General features: G+C 35.8%; 1 protein-coding gene across 1 annotated transcript; it reads right to left on the bottom strand.

The window, feature by feature from the left end:
- Nucleotides 1-5,527: 5,527 nt before the first annotated feature.
- LOC104240014 (quinolinate phosphoribosyltransferase [decarboxylating] 2b, mitochondrial) lies at nucleotides 5,528-10,545 on the bottom strand. The gene is made up of 10 exons (XM_009794795.2): nucleotides 10,284-10,545; nucleotides 10,035-10,171; nucleotides 9,103-9,236; nucleotides 8,937-9,000; nucleotides 8,781-8,863; nucleotides 7,599-7,682; nucleotides 7,355-7,507; nucleotides 6,607-6,783; nucleotides 6,247-6,314; nucleotides 5,528-5,902 (listed from the first exon to the last, which is right to left on the bottom strand). The coding sequence occupies exons 1-10, from the start codon at nucleotides 10,340-10,342 to the stop codon at nucleotides 5,806-5,808; spliced, it is 1,056 nt and encodes a 351-aa protein (XP_009793097.1). The 5' UTR covers nucleotides 10,343-10,545; the 3' UTR covers nucleotides 5,528-5,805.
- Nucleotides 10,546-16,733: the final 6,188 nt, after the last annotated feature.

Below are 16,733 nucleotides of genomic sequence, written 5' to 3' on the forward strand. Positions count from 1 at the left end.
GAGGTTTTTGTCAGGAGAATCTTATGGGAGGGTTTTTTATTTTAATCTGTTGAGTGGAAAGAACAGCAGGAGAACATGTGAGGGAATTGAGTTTGTCTAACAGGCTGTTGAATGGGCTAATGCTAGGCTATAAATAGAGAAGTTTCCACTGGTTCAAGGAGATAGAGACGGAGAAGCTAAAAACTAGACAGAAAACAGTTCTGAATTAGAAAGGAGAGGATTCAGAAATCAGGGAGGGAGATAGGAAAAAGAATTTCTGCTGTTTGATTGAAACTAAAAACCTTGCCTTTCCTCACCATTTTCTGTTTGGAAATCAGCATTAATCTGCCATTTGTTCTGTCAAGCTCAGGGTCCTTCCTTGAGTGTTTGAAAAATCAGAAAACTGTTTCCTTTATTGTGTCCGGATTCACCTATTTTTGTCTGTCTGAATGACATTGGTATCCCCTAGTCCTAACCGAGTCTGCTGAGTGTGATTGTTTGGTTACTGGGTATTGTTTCATTGGGTTGTTTCTGGTTTGTCCATCGGGGTTTGATTCTGCCATTCTTGTACTATTGCATTTGCTACTGCTTTGTTGCTACTGTTTTGTTGCTGCCACTGCTGCTGTATTTGTTGTTGTTGCTGCCATTCTTGTTGTTGTTGCTGTTGACTTCTCTGTATTCCTTTTCTTCTGTTGTATTCAACATCCAGGTACACACTTTGAATCTCACACTGATGTAACAGTAACAATGAGTACGAAATGAAAGATGCAAAGGAGTTTAATCAGTTGTGGCTGTATTTACGGCTTTATAAACATTGTTAGGATCGTGTAATTTTAGTAGCTCAAACAGAAAAATACTTTGGGTTAGCTTGTACTCAGTTGAAACATAGTTTGTTTAAATATTATGATCTTGTTTATTTAGCCATTCGTATGATATGGAATGCATAGGTGTTTAGTATATCAATAGCTAAATCTCATCTCTATTCTTGTTTCAAACATGCCAATCAGTTTGCTTCTAGTTTGGGCGAAAAATGCAATAAGTGATTGATTCCGTTAATCAAGCCCGAATAAGTTAGTCTAAATTCGAACTTGAAGAACATTTGGCATAAGTCTAGCATTTCCTTTGATCTTGTATGTAATCTCCTTTAGCAAAATAACAGCATGTTCACTCATGGAATAAGGCACGAAACAATCCCCGCCTTGTAAATAACTAATCAGATAATTAACAGGAATCCAGAATTGATCAAGCATGTAATTTAATTAGCGTGTATTTTCCTCTCTTTCACTTTTCTTAGAGACAAACAGAATAGAAAAAATGTAATCGCTATAGGCTTATCCTTTCATAAAATGAGATGAGCCTCGCCAAAAAAAATGCACAAACTGCGGGGCCCTCAATAACTGATCATAGTAAAATATTTAAAAGATGGGATTGTTTGGTTTAGTGAACTTCACTGCCCTCCCCAAAAATACTAACGCGATAGTCTCTTTAGGCACGCTTTAATAATGTTACTTTTCTTAAATTCGGGTGCGCATTTATGTGACCCAAATCCAAATCTCAACGGAGTCGAAACGTGTTAACAATTGCGGGTGCATTGATTGTGACGTGGTTCGAGATGCATTTTCACGATGTTGCAATTCTATAAAAAATAAATGATAATGATAAAAGCGGTTTAAACTTAATAAAAGCACATAAGTCACAACATGTATTTAAATCAGATATTTAGCCATTATAACAATTTAAGCGACCGTGCTAGAACCACGGGATTCGAGGGTGCCTAACACCTTCCCTCGGGTCAACAGAATTCCTTACTTAGAATTTCTGGTTCGCAGACTTCATTCGGAAAGTCGAAAATTTCCTCGATTTGGGATTCAAGATGAACCGGTGACTTGGGATACCAAAAGCCAAACCTTTCCCAAGTGGCGACTCTGAATTAAATAAATAATCTCATTTCGAATATTGTCACTTAAATTGGAAAAACTCCCTCACGCATTTTACCCTTTGGGGTAGGCGCACAAAAAGGAGGTGTGACAGTTAGTCTTCCTCGTCTCTTTCGGGTGGGCGGCGGGAATAGCTCTTCTAGCATTGTGGGGTGTCCACGTGGGGTGGGGGTAGGGTGGGAGGGAGTTATAAATCTTGTGGCGGAGGCGTGGAGCTAAGTTTAATAAAAGATTTAATTAAATCTCTTTTTTTCGGAAAGTTATACAGTAAACGTATATAAGGTAATTTTTACTATTTATTTATTTATACACATTTTTTTGAATCTCTTCGACATAGGAATACTTTAAATTTGGTAGTCAAAGTTGTCCGAAAGTTGTTTTAAGATGCAAGTTCGAACCAAAATGTGGCCTATATTGTTACATTTTTTTAACCTCTTCGTTTAAGACGACCCTTCATTATAATTCAAGTCAAATAGAAATATAATATCAAATGAAATGCCTTTTTTATCTGTCAAATTAAGTTGAAAATATAATGCTAGATACCTTTAAACTTGGGATTCTACATTTTATGTCAATTATTAGACACACGTAAAATTGTTGGGTTTAAGCTTCTCGGAGCTTAAAATAGAGTTAATGAAAAATAGAGGGAAAATGATTCTTTTTGAATTTTCCTCTTTGACAAAGGGACATTGTCCCATATTGGAGGAGGAAAAGACTTTTGATGGGTATATATATACAATCGCATTTCTTCTAGCTCTTAAAGAGTTGAGAAAAAGGCAAGCTTCGCGCCGTCGTCGCTTGGCTTGGATTTGGATTTGGTCAAATGATCTGATTGATTGATTAATTTTTTGGACCAAATTTATTTGCTAATATTAATGCAATATTAATTAATCCAAATTAGAACGTTACTGTAACGGTAATTCAATTTTTCTCTGTTTTAATTTGAATTTGGCGATTTGCATAAATGGTCGTTTTATAAAACAACCATTTTGAGTTGTAACTTTAAATGAAGAGTTGTCACTTTTCAGTATTACCCAACGTTTTAGCTATAAATACATGAACTCTCCCTCGGATTTTCCTTACGAAGATTCTAATTTCTCCTTCTTCTTTCTGCATTGTTTTAATAGAAAAGAAAGCAGTAAGTGTGATTTACTACTGTTTTTGAGTTCGTTGTTACTAGGGTTTGAAGTACCGCTACATCAGTGAGAGTAATCTGTTCTATCATGAGAGAAAATAATCTTAAACTTCGGGTACTAGGAGGGGGATTAATTTCCTTAAGGAAACACTATGAATTGAGTGGGCTCGAATTAATTCGGTTCTTCTACATTTCTGGTTTCATTTCATTTTTATTTTTAAATATATTTTCGAATACAAAATACAACAACATGCTCAATCTTATCTCATACCATGCTTTAATCAATACAGAATACTAACACAAATAACTTTTGATTCTAAACCTAGGTGCTTTAGTCAATTATCTTAAATTATTTTATGCTTCTAAAAGTGGCACAACATACCATTTCTTTACTTTTCCTAATTGTCTTTGGTGAATTGGTTTACTTCTAGAGAAAGGGGGTTGATTAGTGGTGCATTTGGAATTGTGACATTGTGGTTAAGGAAGATGAGAGGGTCTTGATGAGTATTTTCTAAAAGGGTGATGATTTGACTTTCTATATGATATATCTAACTCAATAAAGTCCTGCATTAGATAATATTGTGTTTGGTTGGTCGCACGAGGGAAAAAAATAATTGTCACATAATTAATGCATTATTTGGTTGGTGGTATTTAATTATGCATGTATTAGGTTATAGTAGTGGATCATCTATTAATTATTTTATATAGGGTAGAATATAAAATAAGAATATGTGTATTAGCAAAAGAATATGTGTATTAGCAATATAATACAACAACAACATATGCAGACCTTACCCCTACCCTGGGGGTAGAGAGGCTGTTTCCAAATAGAAACCCGGTACTTCTCACCTTGCTCTTGGGGAGACTCGAACTCACAACCTCTTGGTTGGAAGTGGAAGTTGCTTACCATCAGAACAACCCCTCTTATTAGCAATATAATATGGGAATTAATTATTATAACTATTTCTTATTATTGCTCACCACATGATAATTGTATTACAATTTCAGATAACTAATATGACCAAAAGAAAATTAATTTTGAATGAGTAAAGTATAACTAAATCATACTTTTTACTTGAAAGAAAATGACATATTCATTTTCCTCCCCACCTCTAAAATGTCTGCCAACACTTTATCATTCAATTATTATGACTTCCAGAAACTACAAGTTAATTCAAAGTCTTCCAAAAACCAAAAATAGCCACAATTAATTCTTTAGTGTTGAAAAAATTATATATTTGCATTCCCACATTTAATCACCTCATTTTGTCCAAAACAAACGGCACTGAAATTTTCTATCCTCTTTGTTAGCACATTCTTGACCTTTTTTCCCGAGAAAATGTTAGTTTGTGATCAAAGTATTATGAGCATAAAATATAATACATTTGCTTTATTTTTGTTTTCATTTTTTATATATTTCTACAGTTTAGTTATAAAGCAATGTAATTATCTTCTTTTCCCACCAACGAAAAATATCTTGTGAGGTTAAACTCTTGAATTTATATATATATGCGCAGGGGCGGAGGCACGTTGAGCCAAGCGGTGTCATCCGACACCGTTTGGCCGGAAATTTTTATTTATTAATATATATGTAAATAATTTGAAAAAGAAAATATAGTCTAAATAAATAAATAAATGGCACAACTTGAGTTAACAACTATATTGGTCCGTTGGTGAAGTAATCCAGTTTCTGCTTGTGGTCAAGCGTTCGACTCCCCATAGTTTTAACAACTTTTTTCGTAATATTTTGGTATTCTTCTGGAAATTTTTTGAAAGAAGCATCGTCCTATTGAGTAAATGTTTGCTGCCTTATATAGATTTTTTTGGTTATATTTGTACTGAGTCTATTATGAGTACATTTTATAAAAATAAAAGTTCGTGGGGGAGAACTGTACTACTATATTTGAATTGTGTTTTTCTAAAGTATGATTTTATTAAAGTAATTTTTTCATTTATACGCCTCTCTAAATTTTGACACTGCTTAAAAAAAAATCTGCATACGCCCCTGTATGTGTAAGAATGTCTAATGCATTGTCCTTAGGTTGGAATTTTCTCCTTTAGAGAGATACTTCATTCGTTAAATCCGTTTATGTGAGCTTTTTCACATTAAAATAGATTTTGCTTAGGCCCTTAAATCTAATAGTTTACTCTTTGGTGTAAAAAGAAAATCATGTTTATTAGGGATTTTTACACAAATAGTCGTCCATATTCATTGTTTACTGTTTTTAGTCATAAACATACTTTATACATTGATTATGTACAATTATACTAAATTATGCATATATTATACCTTCACCGGCTATTTTTAGTTTAAATGTTGGGTGTGCGGCTATTTGGGTTAATTCTTCAGTTTATTACTACTCCCTAAGAATGAGCTGGATAAATTGATCTTTGTAAATGAGCAGACACAGAAATTATTTAGTGACTATATCCTGCTGATCCAGCTTAAGAACATGATATTCAACATCTCAAAATATTTGAAGTAACACAGAATTTTACATACACCAAACTTATAAATCAAGTATTTTCATTGTAACAAATTCCATGAAACATGAAAACAAAGCTATAATGAAATTACCAACTCAAGCAATAAGGTTGGAAAAGAGCCATCTGAGATATTCCAGCAATTTACATCTTTTTGTTTGATTACACAGTGAAGGATCTTTTGTTTGACAACTAGTAAAATGATTCTTATTTGCACCTTTCAGCTATTCAGCTGCTTTTACTCCAACCCTATAGCAGAAGTAATGGCGCTCATGCTCGTTTTGTACGCCTTCCAACTTCAAGGGCGAGCTCTGTATCGATCTTCAGGGAAATGTCAAGTGCTTTCACGGAATGCGTCAGGGCACCACTGCAAAGATTTAAACTCTATTTTTAGTATCATAACAAACCTTCGCGCACCTAATACTAAGGATAAAAACCTGTCACTTTTGCCTATCAAAAGAATTGTTACATAACATAGACTATCTACTGAGACCATTTTTGGTCTAACATGCGCAAGTAAAGTAACCATCTTTTTCGTTTGTCTGAACAAGGCAAGTATACTAACCATCTTATTATAAGAAGGAAAAGAAAAGAAACAGAAAGGCATCCCAGCTATACTAATAACAAACACTGAGAAATCTCTTATATATGTGTCTTCTGCTGTCTTGTATGGATATCTTTGGAAAAAAATAGCAAGAGCGAAATGCATACCTAGAAATGTAGGTAACACCAGTTTGTCCAATCTTGTGTACTGTTTCAAGGGTAACATTTCCTGAAGCCTGCCACCATTACAACAACAACAGCATGTCACCAAAAGATATACGATTACAGGAAATCCAGGCGTTACTTCATTTTTATGAAAAATCAAGGCATTGCATCTCAGTAAGTCTTCCATATTCTGACACTCTATGTTGCGCAGATTCTCTTAAAATGATGCCGCACCCCTGTCAGATCCTCCAAAAATGCACTACTTTTGGAGGATTTGACACGCATCCTGCTACATATTTGAAGAGTCCGAGCAACATAGTTGACACGTGTGAAATAGTTAATGAAAATGAAACCAGGCGTTACCTCCGTATCAAACCTCCCATTGATCAATTCTACAGCCTCCTTAAGCATGGATACATCAATATCTCCGTTAGATAATGGAACAACCATATTGTCCAGCATTATCCTAGTCAACGAAGTCTTTGTTTGAGATGCATAGTCTAGAACCTCACGTACTTCTTCAATTGTCCTGGTTTCAACCTGTTGGATAGGAGAAAAGGTTTAAAACTCTGTTCAATACCACAAATAGAATACATTATGAAAGGACCACAGCTCTACTGCCAAATACAATTGCGTAACTTCGTGGATCGCAAATCAGACAATTTGGGTTCCTACCAGCATATTCTTGATGCTGACACATTTATTAAATTTTACCTTGTCAAATTTTATCTATAGTCTTCTTAACTATCCAAAGTAGGAGCGAATACCAACTTAATGAAAGACACATATAGGTCAAACATCTCTTTCTTGGACTAACATTTGTTTTCAACAGAAAATAATTTAGTTCTTCAGTGAAAGGATATTGGAAGTAGCATCAGCCATAAAGTTTATATCTTCAAAAATATAAATAGTTTATGATTGGAATGGCTCTAGAAAGATGTTTATCTGACCAAAACTGACAAAAAAGTATAGCGTAACGGATGGTAGAATAGGTAATTGAACTGTCAGGTCCAAATAAACATATCAAATGTGCAAACGATAAAATTAAAAGATAAGGACACAAATCTAAAACCATATCGAAGAATTTAATTCAAAGGTATATGAGGCCAACCTCAACCCCTATTTGAAGTTTATTTTGCTCCAAATACTGATCCACAGATTTTAGAGCTTTGCCGACACCTCCAGCAGCAGATATGTGATTGTCTTTTATCATTACCATATCAAATAAGCCCATTCTGTGATTCTTCCCCCCACCGATCAATACCTTTAATTAAAGCCAGGTAGAAAGTCAGCCAAGATAAACTATACATGTGATAGCCTTGACAAGTAGATGATTTTGGTGAGTAAATATTTACCGCCCATTTATCCACCAAACGTAATCCAGGAGCAGTTTTCCTAGTCTCCAAGATGTAAGCAGGGTGTGCAGCATCTGCCATTTCCTGCAAATAAAAAAAAAAACTCAGTCCCTTCTAATCACTACTATAGAGGCAAGAAATTAAGCTAATTGACATCTCGGAATGGAATTATTTAGTTAAACAGAGGAGTCTTTCTCATAGACTGATTGCAAAATAGTTTTCAATATATTACTCTGGCACCATCTAAGGTCTCAGAAGAGTGGATGTGCATAGCCTTATAACGAATACACACGATTTGTTTCCAAGACTTGAACTCTTATCTTTCTGGTCAAGGCTACTTCTCATAGAAATATGAAAACAATGAATTCAGGAAGTTGGATCCCCACAATGCTAGCCTATTCAGGACCATCTTCAGCATAAAAGACAAACAAGAAGTTTCAAAATATAAATAACATTAGCACCCAAGGGACAACCTAGCGGTCAATGAAGTGGGTGTAAACTATGGGATACCAGGATTCAAATTCCAAAAGACAACAAAAGCTTGTGGTCCGGCCCTTCCTCGGACCCCATGCACAGCGAGAGCTTAGTGCACCGGGCTGCCCTTTTATCCCTAAGCCTTCATTAACAGAGTTACCTGATACCTGTGCCGATGGAAGGCAGCATGTACCCAGTGGAATAGTCGAGGCGCACGCAAACTAAACGGGAACCACCGTTATTAAGAAGAAGAAAAAAATAATCCAAATAAGGTCATACTAATAGCACTCACACGCCAAGCAAGTAACATCAGTGGCAAATAGTCATCTCAGAGAAGCTATCATACTCGAAATATTGAAGAATGGAGACTTTAGTTTTTCAACCATAATACATTGAAATGCAAATACGGAGAAAGTCTCTTAGTTCAACAGTCTTTGAGCTGGATCAATGACCTAACAAGCCAATTGCACAACCTGACGAACAACAATAGCTATTTTATATCATAGAGGAATGTCTAAATATGGAGCAACACATATGTTCTGCACGAAACTCAGTATTCTTCGACATAGAACAATTCAGCAGTCTCAGACCTACACTTAACTTGAAATACTGAAACCAACTCATCAATGACACTAACCATTTCCATTCATGGCAATATCTTTCCATATTTTTTTTAAGGATAAACTATTTATATGAAGAGAAACACACCTTAGTTAGTGTAGCTATTCCACTCATTCTTTGCATAAAATTGAGAACAACCCTCTCAGCTATAACAATGTTGTAAGCGTTTCCTACAAAAGTCAAGGAAAGATTAATAAGCTGAAAAATCATTAGCAAGTCATCATTTTATCACATTTAGTTTACCTTGTACTTTGCCAAATTTCAAGCCTTTATGAACTTTATCGCCATCATTTACATACCACTCCACCTGATAATAAGATCATGAAGAAATTAAAAATTACCCTTTATCAAAAACTTTTTCGAAATAGATATGCCGGTTACTGGAACAACTTAATAGCAAAATCAATACCTTTAATGAAGGATCAACTTCCGCGAATATCATCTCAGCAAGTGCAATTCCTGCTATGATCCCGTCTTCCTTTGCTAGAAAATGAGCATCGGATTCCATATCAAGAGGAATTGTCGCCTTACAAGTCACATCTCCTGCATTTCACCCAAGAAAACATTGAATAAATAGACATCTCTTTTTCAAATTGAGTACTCAAATTCACAAAGGTAACCAGGTGCTTAAAAAATTGCTATTTCCAAGAAACTTAATCACACAAAGTTTCCCATCAAGCACAAACTGATAGAGTACATGACAATATCCACAACTATTGATCTTAAATAATGTAACTTTTACCACCAAAGGTTGTAAGTGGGGTGGTTAGTACCCTCTATCTTTAACCATATGTCTCAGATTAGAATGGAGTCGTTCCTTTACCTCAAACGGATTGGTCGAACCACAAACCAGGCAACGGACACCGGGCGAGAAACCAAAAAAATAACTTTTGACAGAGCTATCCCCCCCCCCCACAATCCACCCAACAGAGGCATATGTAGCGTTATAGTACCAGTTTGGACACGGGGCATAATTTTAGTGTAAAAATTCACTAAAATTGCAACACATGGTGAATCTGAACCCGTAACTTCAAAAATATGATAGATTCAATACTAAGAACCTTAAAGGTTGAACACAAATCGTGTATCTGCCTCTACCCACACCCTTCTTTAAACTAAAGGTAACACTTACTAACAAAAAGAACTATAGCTAAACTTCATAAAGCAACTCCAAAATTAAATAAATTGCTTAAGTTCTATGCACTAACGGGTAAAAAATATATACACAGTTAGGCCACATATTAGGTAATTACAGCATTTACTAAAGTAATAAAATTGAGTGCAACCCATTTAACAATATAATAAGATTAAAAAGAAAAAAGATATAAGCTAAGACCAAACCTAAATTCCCAGCATCTTCAGAGAGTGCAAGTTTCATAACTTCCTTTAAATCATAAGTTGGGTGTGCTGGTGGTTTCACCTCTAATGACTCCACTCTTGTATTCTTGGTGGCTATTGCTGACATTTTCACCACCAACCTGCAATTTTACACACAAAATTTAATCACAAACTCAGAAAAAACCCAATCTTTATCAGAATATAACCAAAAAAACATGATTTTCAAGAATCTTTTTTTCTTCTTAAAGAGACCTTGGAGCTGTAATTGCATAAGGATGCACTGTAGCAGTGAAAGGAATAGCTCTAAACATGGTTTTTTTTTGGGGGGGTTGTGAAATGAATTTTGTGGAAAATAGTTTTTGGGGAGCTTAATGCTTTCTTTGGTTGTGTTTTGGTTCATATTTTTTCTACTACTATTTTATAAGTGAGAGTTAACAGGCAATAGCACTCCATTAACATGGCTGGAGTGCTTACAAACATAGATTTATTTATATTTGTTTTAGTAGCTGAACACGTTTTATTTATGGTTGTTGAATAGTGTGTTATTTGTAGCACTCCATCTGCTTTCTGATGAGGGTAATTTAGTCATTTAAGTGCTGTTCCGGTTACAGATGTACCTTCTTTAGATTTGTTCAATAGCTGAGCACATGCTACCAACTGTAGCTGTCATATAATTTTTTATGGTTATTGACCAATGTGCCCTTTGTTTATATCATCAACAGTCACCGTATTCTTTCTCACTGAAACTTTTTTAAATGTTGGAACCAAATCAAATTCAGCCGATTTTTTTGTCCGTTGGATTTTTGCTAGTTTTGACGCTGTTTTTTCTAGTTTTAATAAATAATATGTGACATACACCGTCAAGAACATAATTTACCAACTACACTCATACCTCTCTGTAACAACATCCTTATATAACAGTCATTTACTATAAAAGTCAATTTTTCCTTAGAACTGATTTTTTAAGTTATATTTTACCTCTCTGTAACTGCTTTTTACCTATAACAACAACTAGGAGTGTCAATGAATATTTGAAAATCGACTAAACCGATCGAACCGTCCCGCACCGAACCGATTTTTAGGTTTCTTCTGAAGAACCGTAGATTTTTATATAAATCTATAACTGTACCGATAATTAGGGTAAGTTTTTTATTTTATAAAAATAAATTGAAAAAATATCGAACTATACCGATTAAATTTTACATATGAAAAATTTATATAGTAAGTTTAAAACTAATAAAGCATTAAATTTTTCATTGGGCCTTGGAATTATAAAAACTGTTACAAGTCAATAAGTAATTAAACTCAAAATACTAATTCCTAAAATCTATTATGCTATTTATATTTAAACTAAGCTATTTCAAGTATCTTTATTAGCAAGGCACAAAGTATTCTAGCGATTATGAGTAGCAAACTACAATGTATTGAATATGTTTCCTTTCATATTATTTAAATTTATCTTTTTGAATATTTAATATAGACTTTATTCTTGAATCCCAACTTGGTTAATATCTTTCCACTCGTGTGATTTATATTTTCTTTGCTTTTACTTGGTTTCTTTTACGTTGCTGTCGAATAGTTGTGTATCTATACTCTAGCCATCTTTCATGTTTTTTAATTCATTATCCTTTAAACAGTAAAAATGTCTAGAGAGTTTTGCTAAGTCCTATAAAAGAACGTATGTTATTGCATTCTATTTTTACTAGTGAATTTTAATGACATTTAAAAAAAAATGAAAATTAACCGAACGGTACCGATACCGAAGTGAAACCGACATGATTGGGACGATTTCGAAAAGTCTAATTTTGGTTATACAAAATAGAATATCCGAAAAAATGGTATGGTACAAATTTTATAAAATAACCAGTCGAACCGAACCATTGACACCCCTAACAACAACAATCATATTTATAGTGTTCTTTGTAAAATTATCCCTCTATAACAGCTATATAGAATCTTTATTACTAATAAAAATTTTAAAAATATGCACACAATCTCTTCCATTGAACAAAGTATCAATCTTGCATAAGACACAAGATTTGAAGATCACATATGATATATTTTCATTGGATACCTTTTTGCTAGATATTTGGACACAAATTTTCGTCAATTCAAGCGTTATATTGGTAGTAAGAGAATAAAATCTACGAAATATCTACAATTAAAAAGTTCTTTCATCAATCTTGAAAGAATTTATTTTCTAACAACTTTAAAATATGTGCCATAGAGTTTAAATCTTTGTACAAAGACATAGAAGCAAATAAATAAGTAAAGAAACAAAATAGGATAAAGGGGATAACACAATAAATTAGGCAAAAAGAAACACAAATTGGAAGAAAAGAAAGGATAATCAATCCAATAGGGAAGAGATTGAACTCACAATTTAGATCCGTAACAAGGGAAGTCCAAATTAGGTTCATTAAAGAGATAAAAAGATATAACCATAATACACCAAAAGGAGTATCAACTCATTAATCAAAATCTAACTTCCTAACTAAACCCTGCACTTTAGCTATTTATATTTGCTAATTAAAATCAACACAAAAATGAGCAAATGAGCCATAATTGTAAATTGTAGTTTCAAGCTTCATTCTTGACCTTTTGTAGTATTGCAATGCCTTGATATCTTCTTATGTGGATCCTGTGCTGTGAATGCTAGACCTGATCCTATCACCAAGCCAGTTACTTTTTGAGAAAAATTATCATTTATCAAAATATCTTGATGATAAGTAAATTAAATAGTAATAAATAATTTAAGAACTCAAATAAAGGCAAGTTAATCAATTTAATTTTATCAAGATTCTTGATAGCAATTTGACATAAACGCTCAACTATGACACAATTAGTTGAAATTCTTTCAAAAGTCTCTTCTAGAAGTTACCGCTTCGGATCCTGCTCCTCTACATCGTGGCCCCCATATTTTGGATGTGCCATGGGAAAATTTTTCCGCAATGATCGAATGCACGCATTAATAATCTGTGATGATCTTATAAGTAGCACACAATAACATATCATTATAACTGTATACGTTTAAAATTGGGCCCGCCCGATTTTACTGATTTACTAAGTCCAGTGTGAAAGATCGAAGATCGGTCCCATAATAGATCAGACCGAAGCACGAGGACAAGGTACCAAGTTCGAGATTCGAGGTACCTGTCTAGATCGAGGTCGATAATGTCACGACCCGGATTTCTCACCCTCGGAAGTCGTGATGGCACCTACTGGTGAAAGCTAGGCAAGCCAAGTTATTCTAATTACTTAACATTTTCCAGTTTTAAACCATTATCAGTGATGAGTAGATATCATGCAAATAGCGGGAAAAAAAATTAAGCAGAAGATAAAATCTAACAATTTATCTTAATACAAACTGTGAAAGTCTAAATACAACTCTACCCAGAATTTGGTGTCACAGTTTCACAGACGGTCTAAGAATACTACATACAAAGTCTGAAAGATAAAAGATACACTGTTTCTGAAATAAGTAAAGGAAACGAGATAAAGGAAAGATAGGAGGTGACGCCAAGGCCCGCGGACGCCTGCAGGACTACCTCGGGTCGCCTGTTGGATTGAAGGCAACAACCTCATTGCGGTCCAAAGTCTACAACACTGGGATCTGCACAAAAAAATGCAGAGTGTAGTATCAGCACAACCGACCCCATGTGCTGGTAAGTGCCTAGCCTAACCTCGGCGAAGTAGTGACGAGGCTAGGACCAGACTACCAAATAAACCTGTGCAGTTATATCATATACAACGTAAATAGAAGTAGATAATTACAATTAAAATTGGGCAGGGGAAACATGCTTCGGGGAATAACAGAATAACAAGAGAATATGAAGAAACCAAAATCCAATTACTAACAAAGATAAGGAAAACAAATGCAGAATTCACTTTCATTTCACATCTTGTTGCAGGCGTGCAACCCGATCCCATTTCGCGTGTCTCGTTGCATGCGTGCAACCCGATCCCATTTCTCATGTCTCGTTGCAGGCGTGCAACCCGCTCCCATTTCACATATCTCGTTGCAGGCGTGCAATTCGCTCCCATTTCACATATCTTGTTGCGGACGTGCAACCCACTCCCATTTCACATATATTGTTGTAGGCGTGCAACTCGCTCCCATTTCTTTTATCAACACCAATCATAAAAGGGTCCCGACAAGGGAACAATAATATCAAACAAGCATCCCAGCAAGGGAACAATAATATGACAATAACATCCCGGTAAGGGAACAGTAATGATGATAACATCCCGGCAAGGGAACAATAATGATAACAACATGTGAAGCGTAATAAATCACAACGGAATCATAGCAATTACAATGCAAGATTCACGGGCATGGTTGACACTGACGTATAGATACTCATCACCATGCCTATATGTCGTACTCCACAATTAACACGAAGCAAATAAGACACAACTCCTAATTCCTCAAGCTAAGGTTAGACCAAACACTTACCTCGATGCCACGAACACAATTCACATCCCAACTATCGCTTTACCCCTTGGTTCCATCACCAGTTCGCTCGTATCTAGCCATAAGTTACTTAATTACATCAATAAACGCTAAATGAATCAATTCTAATGCATGAAAATAAGTTTTCCAAAGTTTTACCTAAAAAGCCAAAAATCGCCCCTGGGCCCACATGGTCAAAACCCGAGATTCGAACCAAAACCCAATTATCCATTCCCCCGCGAATTCAAATATATAATTTGTTTTGAAATCGGACCTCAAATCAAGGTCCAAATCTTCAATTTTTGAAAAACCTAGGTTCTACCCAAAACACCCAATTTCCCCCATGAAAATCATTGATTTTGAGTTGAAATAAAATGAAAAGATGTTAATGATTGAAGGAAACGAGTTAAAATTGACTTACAATCGATTTGGAAGAAGAGTTGTTTTTGAAAAATCGCCAAGAGTGTTTTGATTTTGAAAGAGTGTGAAAAATGAAGGATGTTCGGTTAATTATAAAATTGTAGGTTGCAGATGTCGCAATTGCAACTAGGGTTCGCAACTGCGAACCCAGACTTCTGCTAAGTTCGCATTTGCGAAGAAGCTTTTTGCGAATAGTATGTCATATTTGCGACGACTAGCAAAAACTGGGAGAATCGCATTTGCGAGGTAGGCTGGCCTGGGCTATTTTCGCATTTGCGAACTCGCATTTGCGAGCCAAGCTTCACAAATGCGAAGCCTGCAGGCCTGCAATGCAACAGCTGAAATCTGCAATTCCTCAAGTCCAAAATTCACCCCATGGCCTATCCAAAACTCACCCGAGCCCTCGGGGCTCCAAACCAAACATGCACACCAACCTAAAAATATCATATGGACTCGCTCGTGCATTCAAATCACCAAAATAACATCAACAACTATGAATTTAGCATCAAAATCATGAAATTTCTTAAGAACTTAAAAATTTTTAATTTCCTCAAATACGATCTAATTCACAACATCTCAAGTCCATTTATTACCAAATTTCACAGACTTATTTTAAATTACATATAAGACATGTACCGGGAGCCGGAACCAAAATACGGGCCCTATTCAATCAAAGTTTAAAATGGTTTCACTTCCAAAAACTCAATAATATTCCAGAAAATAATTTTCTTTAAAAATTCATTTCTTGGGCTTGGGACCTCGGAATTCGATTCCGGGCATACACCCAAGTCCCATATTTTCCTACGGACCCTCCGGGATCGTCAAATCACGGGTCCGGGTCCGTTTACCCAAAATGTTGACCAAAGTCAAATTAATCCATTTTAAAGTCAAAATTCATCATTTTCACAGATTTTCACATATTGGCTTTCCGGCTACGCGCCCGGACTGCGTACCCAAATCGAGGTGATGCTGAAAGAGGTTTTTAAGGCCTCGAAATGCAGAATTCATTTCTAAAATAAGTGATGACCTTTTGGGTCATCACATTCTCCACCTCTAAAATAACCGTCCGTCCTCGAACGGACATATGAAGGAAGTACCTGAGTCAGGGAAAAGATGGGGATAACGGCTCCGTATATCGGACTCGGACTCCCAGGTCGATGCCTTAGCAGGCTGACCTCCCCACTGAAGATGAACAGAAGAACAACTCTTCGATCTCAACTGACGAACGTGCCGATCTAGAATAGCTACCGGCTCAAGTCCTTGTCTAACTGGACAGTGCTGAAATCTAACACGTGGGATGGATTGCCGTGATATTTCCGAAGCATGGACACATGAAACACTGGATGTACGGCTGATAAGCTCAGCGGCAACTCGAGTGTGTAAGCCACCTCTCCCACTCGATCAAGAATCTCAAACGGGCCAATGAACCTAGGGCTAAGCTTTCCCTTCTTCCCAAATCTCATCACGCCTTTCATAGGCGACACTCAAAGTAATACTCGCTCACCGACCATGAAAGCCAAATCACGAACCTTACGGTTGGCATAACTCTTTTTCTTGGACTGAGCTGTACGAAGCCTATCCTGAATAATTCTGACCTTGTCCAAGGCATCCTAAACTAGATCTGTACCCAACAACCGAGCCTCTCCTGGCTCAAACTATCCAACCGGCGACCGACACGGCCTACCATACAAAGCCTCGTAGTGAGCCATCTGGATACTAGACTGGTAGCTGTTGTTATAGGCAAACTCTGCTAAAGGCAAAAATTGATCCCACGAGCCTCCATCGTTAATTACACAAGCTCGGAGCATATCCTCTAAAATCTGAATAGT

Source organism: Nicotiana sylvestris, chromosome 10, assembly GCF_000393655.2.
Source record: "Nicotiana sylvestris chromosome 10, ASM39365v2, whole genome shotgun sequence".
NCBI classification, from domain to species: domain Eukaryota; kingdom Viridiplantae; phylum Streptophyta; class Magnoliopsida; order Solanales; family Solanaceae; genus Nicotiana; species Nicotiana sylvestris.

What these genes read in the sequence shown, in the direction of transcription:
- LOC104240014 (XM_009794795.2), bottom strand. Translation starts at nt 10,342, where the DNA reads ATGTTTAGAGCTATTCCTTTCACTGCTACAGTGCATCCTTATGCAATT. An exon ending in TGAAGATGCTGGGAATTTAG is followed by an intron (nt 9,237 to 10,034) that starts GTTTGGTCTTAG and finishes GGTGAAATGCAG; the next exon opens with GAGATGTGACTTGTAAGGCG. An exon ending in AAGTTGATCCTTCATTAAAG is followed by an intron (nt 9,001 to 9,102) that starts GTATTGATTTTG and finishes TCTTATTATCAG; the next exon opens with GTGGAGTGGTATGTAAATGA.